General features: G+C 67.1%; 2 protein-coding genes across 2 annotated transcripts; one reads left to right on the top strand and one right to left on the bottom strand.

Moving 5' to 3' along the window:
- The first annotated feature begins 247 nt into the window (after positions 1-247).
- On the top strand, positions 248-2,840 carry LOC120390621 (cocaine- and amphetamine-regulated transcript protein-like). Its single transcript, XM_039513366.1, has 3 exons — positions 248-463; positions 1,033-1,116; positions 2,677-2,840. The coding sequence occupies exons 1-3, from the start codon at positions 338-340 to the stop codon at positions 2,782-2,784; spliced, it is 318 nt and encodes a 105-aa protein (XP_039369300.1). The 5' UTR covers positions 248-337; the 3' UTR covers positions 2,785-2,840.
- A 290-nt stretch (positions 2,841-3,130) lies between these two features.
- Positions 3,131-8,450, bottom strand: JTB (jumping translocation breakpoint). Its single transcript, XM_039513365.1, has 5 exons — positions 8,314-8,450; positions 7,441-7,481; positions 6,662-6,747; positions 6,301-6,380; positions 3,131-6,075 (listed from the first exon to the last, which is right to left on the bottom strand). Exons 1-5 carry the CDS (start codon positions 8,376-8,378, stop codon positions 5,919-5,921), a joined length of 429 nt encoding a protein of 142 aa, XP_039369299.1. The 5' UTR covers positions 8,379-8,450; the 3' UTR covers positions 3,131-5,918.
- Positions 8,451-8,638: the final 188 nt, after the last annotated feature.

The following is an 8,638-nucleotide window of genomic DNA, read 5'->3' as shown; positions in this document are numbered from 1 at the left end:
TTTAATTCCTCTCTTCTTTGCCAAACACACTTTAACCCTCCCATAAATATTAACGCCCCCTCGGGCACCTGGCTCCAGCCCCCCCGCCCCGACTCCTCCATTCATCCTACTCACCGCAGCCTGTTCTGGCAGCAGCCCCCCGCCCCCTCAATGGGAGAGGAGGTCTCTGTGCCAGCCCCTGCCGTGCTGCCCCCAGCCTATCACACCTCCCCCCCTCCAGTGCGTGGGCTGGGCGCGGCTTGCCAGGCCAGTCTCTCGCTGCGCTCGGAGAGGCACATTGGCAGCAGGCACCCGTCGTGCCCCAGCCCCGAAGAGAGCTCCCCACCGATTCCCCGCCATGCAGCGAGCCACCATGCTCCTGCTCTGCCTGGCTCTCCTGGCCCACCAGGAGGCAGACGGGGATGCCCGGCTACCCCAGGACTTTCCCGTGAAACACTCGTACCAGCCGCATGAGAAACAACTGGTGAGTTCCTGTCTCCAGCTGGGCGCGGGAATGCTCTGCCGTGCCACCCTCCAGCGCCTCCCCCGGGCCAGGGCATTCACCCCAGCCTGGCTGCCTGTGTCTTTGCATGCAGACACGCGCCTCCTGGTGACCCCCCGGGCTCCCTCACGGCCCCGAAGGCTGAGATAGTCCGGAGACGGGCAGGGCAGCCCGATGCAAACCCGGGAGGAAAAGACTCTGAGAGGCCAGGTGGAGACCCCATGGGGGCAGCGTCGCCCCATCACTGCGGGGTTCTCGCTCTTTCCTCTGAAGCAGCTGGTGCTGGCTTGATGGCCAGTCCCTGTGCTCCCCTGTGAAAAGCTGGGTGGGACGGTCTGCTGCAACAAGGAGCATGTGGGGAGAGGGGCTGGGCAGTCAGTTTTCTGCCCCCCAACTGGCTGTGTCAGTTTCACGAGAGGGTGAAGCCAGGCGCCCTGGATTAGGCGGGGGGGGGGGGCAGCAATTTCCAGCAGACCAGCTCCCCCAGCCTGCCCCGGGGGCAGGGCTTTGCACTCACCGTCCTCCTTCTCCTTGTCTCACACCGCACCCAGCTGGAGGAGCTGCAGGACGTGCTGGAGAAACTGCAGAGCAAGAGGATTTCCACCTGGGAGAAGAAATATAACCAAGTCCCCAAGGTACCGTGGCTAAAGGATCCATGTGGGTAGCTAACGCCCCAGCTGGGCTCGCCCAGCGCCCAGCAGTTCTGTGCTTCCATTTCTCCACCCACCCAGCGGCGTTTGCTGCTAGTCCCTCTTCCAGGCGCAGGCCCAGGGCAGGCCCTGGCTGGGGGGACCCGGTGCGGCCCCGCTGTGCTCCCTGGGGATCAGTCAGTGACCAGCCTAGGTGCAGGGTGCGTGTGGTCGGGGGCCTGGCCCGGCCCAGCAGGGCTAGACAGGAGCATTTTGGAGCCACTCGAGCGATGGGGAAAGGTCACGTCTTTGCCTTCCCCCTCGTTCCACAGCCACCCGCCATCGATTTCCACGGGCATGCGGGGCCCTGACGGGCCAGCTGGCCCAGTGACCTGCCTCTGACGGGCTGGTGCCAGGTGCTGCGCAGGGAAGGCAGAGAAGAGGGTGATTATGGAGCGATCCGTCCCATCGTCCAGTCCCAGCTTCTCGCAGGTTTAGGGACGCCCCGGCCATGGGGCTGCATCTCTGCCCATCGTGGTGAACAGCCACTGAGGGACCCACCCCCGTGAATTCTTCTTTGACCCCAGCGATACTTTGGGGCTTCACAACATCCCCTGGTGCCGCCTTAGCTTTGTTTCAAACCTGCTGCCTAGTGATTTGGCTGCGTGACGCCTGGGCCGCGTGTTACGTGAAGGGGTAAATAACACTTCCCGTGTCACGTTCCCCTCACCCCAGTCGTGACTGCAGCCCTCTCTCCTCTCCCCCTCACTCGGCTCTTTTCCAAGCTGAGCAGCCCCAGGCTGTTTAATCTCTCCGCGTACGGAAGCTGTTCCACCCCCTGCTCATTGTCGTCGCTCTTCTCTGCACCTTTTCATGGCCATGGCCATGGCCAGAACCTGCAGCACCCGCTGTGCCAGCCAGCCCGAGGGGGCCTCCTTCCGCGAGGGGGCTGCCTCCTGTGGACGCTGACTTTGCTTCCTCTCCCAGCCGCGGTGCAGCTGGAAGGGCTTGGCTCTGAGCTCATGCTACCCTCAAACAGGAGCCAGGGCAGGGCGCTGACACCCCGGCTCTCCTGCCCGGGGTTCACTGACCCAGCCACGCACGGCCCTGGGCTCAGCAGGAACGCTGCCCCTCTCTGCTCCAGGGATATGGGATTCCTCTTAACACAGAGGGCCCAACTCCCAGGGCGGCCCCGGCACCCCAGCCGTAGGCCAGCAGCTCCGCAGCCTTACCCTGGCACCGAGGGGGCAGATGCAATCAGTACTGGCACAGCTCTGGCTGAGGCTGCAGCGGGACCCAGAGTCTGTTGCGTTTGGCAATTAACCAGAGGTGCCGACGCTGGAATTAGGCTCAGCCCCCACGTGGGCAGCCAGTGCCCACCCAGCGAGCTGCAGGCCGGAATCCAGCCTCTGCTCCTGCCCCGCAGGGGGATCGTACTGACCCCCGAGACCCTGCTGCCGAGGGGTTCCAGGGGCCCGGCTGTAACCACAGGGGGGAGCCTTGTTCCCAGGTGCTGCCCGCGTGGCACAGCCCCGCCCTACAGCTCTGCCTCCCTTGTCCCCGCAGTGCTCCATCGGCCAGGCCTGCGCCGTGAAGAAGGGCGCCCGCATCGGCAGGCTGTGCGACTGCCCCCGTGGAGCCACCTGCAACTCCTTCCTCCTCAGGTGCCTGTAGCCGCTGCCTGCGAGGGACCCCAGCCGCAGATCATCCTCTCGTGCCGCTGTGTTGTGATTCCCCCCGGCGGGGGCCAGGGCTGCCCACGGTGCTCAGCAGAGCCCAGAGGAAGGCGGTGGCAAGGCTGGCTGCTCCAGGAGGCTGCCGCAGGGCTGGGGTCTCCGGCTCTTCTGACCACCCACTTCCCAGGGGCGCTGCTCAGCCGAGATGGTGAAACCAGGGCCGCAGGCTTTGTCTCGCTTTCACTTGCTGCCTGCAGCCCCCTACCGCACCTCGCCGCCTGCCCGGCCCCCTGCCGCTTGCCCCGTTAGCCAGACGCCTCCACCTTACAGCCAAACCAGACCACTGCTTTGAAAGGTTTTTTTAATGACATTCTTGGTTCCGTTCGGTTCTGTAAAAGCCTTTTAAAAAAATAAACCCCGACTGTTCGAGCTGAGCCAAGCGCGGCCACCTGCAGCCTCTTGCTAGTGGGCAGGTGACACCTCCCCAGCGATCCGCGACCTCAGCGTGACTAGATTTGAGGGCGAGCAGAGGGGAGGACATGAGCCAGCCTGCTGCCTGTTCTTGGGGACCGCCAGGCCTGGGTGAGGGTCTGCCCCAGAGATCCCCGGCAGCACTGGGTCCCAGGGCACCAGCTCTAGAGCCTGGCACCAAGGGTCAGTCACCTCAGCCCCACGGAGCAACTGAGCCCAGAGCTCAGCCCCAGGGCAGCACTAAGGGACCGGAACGGGAGGGCTGCAGTACCAGGGCGGGGGAGGGAGCCGTGAGCTCTAACTCTCCCCTTTGGGGAGCAGCAGGAGCTCTGCGGGGCTGGGCCAGTCACACAGCGAGTGACGCCAGCTGCACCGGGGGGCGGTTGCGGGGCGCTCTGCTGGGGGAGGCTGGAGGGTGCTCTGCAGCGAGAGGGGAGCAGCTGGGCGCGGGGGAGGACATGCCCACCCGGAGCAGTGACATGGAACATCCCTCAGCACAAGGGCAGCCCCGGGAGACCAGCCTGCTCCCAGCTCGCTGTGCAGCTGCCTGCTCCAGCAGCGCCCACACGCTCCCCTCCCTGCCGACGGTCGGGGCGCCCAAGGGAGGGTTTGGCCCGTTGCCCCTTCCATGCACTGCTGGTAACACCCGGAGACAGGCCAGCTCATGGGAGGGGATGTTCAAATGGCTCCAGACCCCAGCCCTGCCCGCTCCGGCTGGGGCAGGGACAAGCAGGCTGTTGGCAAGTTCCTAAACATCCACTGTCCCCCTGCAGGGCTGCCCCCACCCTCCTGTTAGCCCAGGCAACTCAGAACACGGCTGGAGCCTTCACCCCCCTCGCCGTGTCCGAGGTGCAGATGGGAGCAGGCGACACTCAGCGCTTTAATCCCGGTTACTCTATCCCACTGGAGGGGGCCTGGTTCCCTGCTCTCTGAAGGGGGTAATTAGTGACAGCTGTGACATGGGCTCCCTGGCAGGCTCAGCTCACTGCCTGCAGGGGGCATCCAGCAGGATGGGACAGGAACACGGACCACTGAGCTCAGACTGATGCCAGAAGACAACGCCCATTACTAGCACCAGAGACACCTCCTCCATCCCCTCAGCCTGCCAACCACGGGCCCTGGGCTACAGCAGCAGGGCGCAGTGTGACAAGACCGTGGTTCCCAGGAGGCTGGGTGGGAGGGCAGCGCTGGGACATACCCCTGGAGCAAAGCCCTACGCCCATGGGACACGGCCAGGCCCCCAGCTGGGAGAGACGCTGGCTTGGCCGTGACGTGCTGCCCTAGAACTGGGGTGACGGGGACAGGAGGGAAGCTGCTAACCTGGGCCTTCCTAGGGGGAAGGGCGCATTGGTGCCAGGACCTGGCTGAGCTCCCTCCACGCCTGCAGGAGGCGCTGTGCTGGCAGGGGCAATAGCATCAGCCCAACACAGCTCCCAGGAGGGGCAGCACCACACCAGGACAGTGGCCAGCCCAGCAGTTTCCTAGCACAGGGATCCCGGCACCTCCACAGCCAGCCGCGGGGAGCAGCTCCCCCATCCCCTGCAGGCGGCTGCATCAGAGGCAGGCAGTGCCAGTTACCCAGCTAGAGGAAACATCTCCCCTCCTCCTGGGCCTCGTTAAAGCAGAGCCACGGGGCTGGTCCGCTAAGCTCAATGCAAACAGGCTGGACCCTCGTGCCCCGAGACCAGCACGGCATCAGCATGGAGCAGCAGGGAAGCGTGTGCCAGGACCTGGCCTGCTGCTCTGGGGTCATGGGAGGGATGCACCCAGGGCAGGGAGAGGGCTGCCCGCACTCCCTGGGCAGACAAGCCAGCTGCCCTGAGGGAACGGAGGAGCCGCTGCCAATGGCGTCCCTCCTTTGCTTGAGGGCTGCGCTGTCCCTTGCCGCTCAGCCAGGCAGGGTCACGCTCTGCTCCGGCAGTAACTGGACAGCAAGTCCCCCGCGCCCTGTGGGCCGCCCCAGCCTGGGGCCTGTATTAACCAACAGCCCTCCCTCACTGCGCCAGGCTGGCCGGCCAGCCCAGCAGGGCACTGGCCAGCCCAGCAGGGCACTGGCCAGCCCAGCAGGGCACTGGCCAGCCCAGCAGGGCACTGGCCAGCCCAGCAGGGCACTGGCCAGCCCAGCAGGGCACTGGCCAGCCCAGCAGGGCACTGGCCAGCCCAGGGGCTGCTCCTGCATCCAGGCTTGGGGTTTACTGTCTCAGAACCTGCGTAGGGAGGGGGGCTGGGGGCTGCATTAATTCCGAGGGATGCAAGGTGGCAGCCCCACTGGGCTGGCACACGCCCCATACCCCACCAGGAGCTGCCAGTCACGAAGGGATTGCTCGGGCGCACTGACGGCAGGAGAGAAGGCGCTAAGAAGGGATGGGACCCTGGCCCTCCGCACGGCAGGTGAGATGGAGAGGGGAATCCCCGGTGCCTGGAGACCCAGCCGGCTGCTGAGTCTCCAAGGAGCAAGCAGAGAGGCGTTCGGCTGAACCACGCTCCCAAGCGGTCCGAGAGGTGCTCTCTGCCAGGACACAGCAGATCTCGGTCTCGGATGCCAGCCTCCTCCTCCTGCAGCTCCCTGGAGCGGGAAAGGGGATTAGCATCCACGCCCCAGTTCCCCGCACAGGACAAAGGAGGTGGGCAGCACCGGGGCTGCTGGGAGGTCGACAGATACTAAATGGACTCGATCTGCTTGCGAACTTTCTCCAGGGCCTTCCTGTCCAGCACCCTCTGGCGGCACATGACCAACAGGGCAAAGACCACAGCAACGCAGATCATGGCCCCCTCAAACTTCCAGAAGCTGTGCGCTTCCGTCACCACTGAGCGGCAGCTGCAGAGAGAGGAGAAAGTCCACAGGGCTGGGATCGGAGCGCCGCACGGCCAGGCAGCCTGCGGCTGCTGGGAGCTGCCCCGCTATTGCAGGGGAGGCTGGCTGCAGGAGCCATGCCAGGTGCAGTCTGGCATGAAGCAGCCACCCCCAGGCTGTGGCCCAGCGAGCCCTGGCCGCCCCACGCTGCACCGGAGCCGCATCGCAGGGCCCCAGGGCTTGGCTTACCTCTTGTACTCCTCCTTCTTGGACACGGCGCAGCTAATTTGCTCGATGAAGCCAGTCGCGCTGCACTCGGGCATCGTCTTCTGCAATCAAACCAAACCCACTTTCACACACTCTGCGGGGCAGGCTGTGTCATTCCCCCTGCCAGCCCTGAGGGGTCTCTGCTCTGTGGGGCACAACAGCTGGTGTCCCCCCACCCACCCTGAGGGATCTCTGCTTTGGACCTTCAGGCTGACCCAGGCAGGGTGCATCCCACGCAGCACCCCCCAAGCAAGGGGCCAGAGCAGGATGTAACCGCCAGCAGCAGACAGCGAGCCCCCCTGGTCCCCGCTACCCAGCTGCAGGGCAGTTCGTCTCCACTTACTGCTTGGAAGATCGTGCACGGGGCACAATCCTGAACAACGACAAAGTCTTCCGCTTGCCAGCACGGCATGGCCACCAGCGGGCTCACTGAGAAGAGAGGGGAGAGGTTCAGAGCCTGGTCCAGCCGCACTGGGCCTGCAGTCAGAGCGGCCGGGCTGTGGAGAGGAGGAAGCACTTTGGATAGAAGGGCAGCAGACACCCAGGCAGAAGAAAGATTTTACTATCAGCACTCGTCGTTTCCACTGAGCGTAACAAGCTTGTGAGTGACACTGACTGAGCCCCAGCAGAGCACATGCCAGGGCGGCCCCCCCCCAAGAAAAGGGTCTTTGATACTTTCTGGCCAACAGCCTCCCCCCATCCCTACGATGTCAGCAAGGGAGTCTGGGTCAAACCCAAACTCAGTGTTGGGAGCCTGGAGCTCCAGGCTCTGCCCCCAGTGAGTGACCCACCCCCATGCCCTGCCCCTAGGACTGTCCCTCACACAGAGTGAGCGTGGTCTGGAGCATGCGTATCCTCATTGCAATGGGACTCTCTGCTGGGCTGCTCAGTCCCACGCCGAGGCCCCAGGGATAAACCCTACCGGGGGTAGCTGAGGACTTGCATTATGGCACCGCAGCCTGCAGCTCACCCCAGGGGACTCAAGTGGGGGGGCTTTATCTCCAGGCAGAGCCGTGCTCCTGCCCTGAGCCCTGCAGGCCAGACGAGTGCCAGCTCTCCACAAACCAGGCCCCACAGCCACGGGCACGTCAGCAGCGCCAGCTCCGCCGCCCTGGCACCCACCTGAGCGCCTGGCCTCACTCGACGCCGTCGCCTCTGCCAGCCTGCAAGGACATCAGAAAGGGGCCGGTGTAGTGAACCGGGGGCTCTTGGGACCACGCAAGGGGGCGGCTCCGCCCCAGGGCCCCGCCCAGCCAGGGGGCCCAGGGCCGCTCCCAGGCTGCCAACGCCACGGGGGCTTCGCCCGTTTACCCGGCTTAACCCTCAGCCCCTGCCCCACACCTGCGGGGCCTCCAGCGCCAGGCCCCGGCTCCCCCGGCCAGAGGATGGCTGCGGGGGCAGCTGGGTGGCACAGACTGGGGGCCAAGCGGCGGGGGTCAGGGCCGGGGGGCCGGGGCAGGGGCTCCCAGCGGGGGTCAGGGCCGGGGGCAGCGGGGTCAGGGCCAGGGGCTCCCAGCGGGCTGGGGGCAGCGGGGGGTCAGGGCCGGGGGCTCCCAGCGGGGGTCAGGGCCGGGGCTCCCAGCGGGGGGTCAGGGCCGGGGGCTCCCAGCGGGGGCCAGGGCCGGGGCTCCCAGCGGGGGGGGGCAGCGGGGGCAGAGCCGTGGGGGCTCCCAGCGGGGGTCAGGCCGGGGGCCGGGCAGGGGCTCCCAGCGGGCGGGGGCAGCGGGGGCAGAGCCGTGGGCTCCCAGCGGGGGTCAGGGCCGGGGGCCGGGCAGGGGCTCCCAGCGGGCGGGGGCAGGGCCGGGGGCCAGGCGGGGGCAGGGCCGGGGCAGCTCCCAGCGGGGGGGCAGGGCCGGGGGCCGGGCAGGGGCTCCCAGCGGCGGGGCCAGGCCAGGGGCTCCCAGCGGGGGCAGAGCCGGGGGCTCCAGCGGGGGGCAGGGCCAGGGGCTCCCAGCGGGGGCAGGGCCGGGCTGGGGTCCCCGGGGCCCCGCTCACCTGAGGCTCCAGGCCAGGGCGCCGAGCGCGAGCAGGACGCAGCGCCCCAGCGCGCGCGGCTCCATGGCGACGGGGGGGGGGGGCGGCCCCGACCTCTCTCACCCGCCTGGCCCAGCTCGCGGCGCCGCCATCTTGGCCTGCGCGGGGCCTTCTGGGAACTGCCAGCGAGAGGCGGGGCCAGAGTGGCAACGGCGGCGCGAGGCATGACGGGAAGGGCGCAGGCTGCGGGAGGATTCCAGGGGCTCGCGGGGGCGGGGCCTGGGTAGGGGGCGTGGCCTATGCAGCAGCCCCCTGGAGCTGGGGAATCCGCCCCCCCCATAGCTGT

This window comes from Mauremys reevesii, linkage group 24, assembly GCF_016161935.1.
Source record: "Mauremys reevesii isolate NIE-2019 linkage group 24, ASM1616193v1, whole genome shotgun sequence".
Lineage (NCBI taxonomy): Eukaryota > Metazoa > Chordata > Testudines > Geoemydidae > Mauremys > Mauremys reevesii.
This window is presented reverse-complemented; position numbering and strand designations above follow the sequence as displayed.

What these genes read in the sequence shown, in the direction of transcription:
- LOC120390621 (XM_039513366.1), top strand. Translation starts at nt 338, where the DNA reads ATGCAGCGAGCCACCATGCTCCTGCTCTGCCTGGCTCTCCTGGCCCAC. An exon ending in AGCCGCATGAGAAACAACTG is followed by an intron (nt 464 to 1,032) that starts GTGAGTTCCTGT and finishes CACCGCACCCAG; the next exon opens with CTGGAGGAGCTGCAGGACGT. An exon ending in AATATAACCAAGTCCCCAAG is followed by an intron (nt 1,117 to 2,676) that starts GTACCGTGGCTA and finishes TTGTCCCCGCAG; the next exon opens with TGCTCCATCGGCCAGGCCTG.
- JTB (XM_039513365.1), bottom strand. Translation starts at nt 8,378, where the DNA reads ATGGAGCCGCGCGCGCTGGGGCGCTGCGTCCTGCTCGCGCTCGGCGCC. An exon ending in GAGTGAGGCCAGGCGCTCAG is followed by an intron (nt 6,748 to 7,440) that starts GTGGGTGCCAGG and finishes CTCTCTTCTCAG; the next exon opens with TGAGCCCGCTGGTGGCCATG. An exon ending in AAGAAGGAGGAGTACAAGAG is followed by an intron (nt 6,076 to 6,300) that starts GTAAGCCAAGCC and finishes CTCTCTCTGCAG; the next exon opens with CTGCCGCTCAGTGGTGACGG.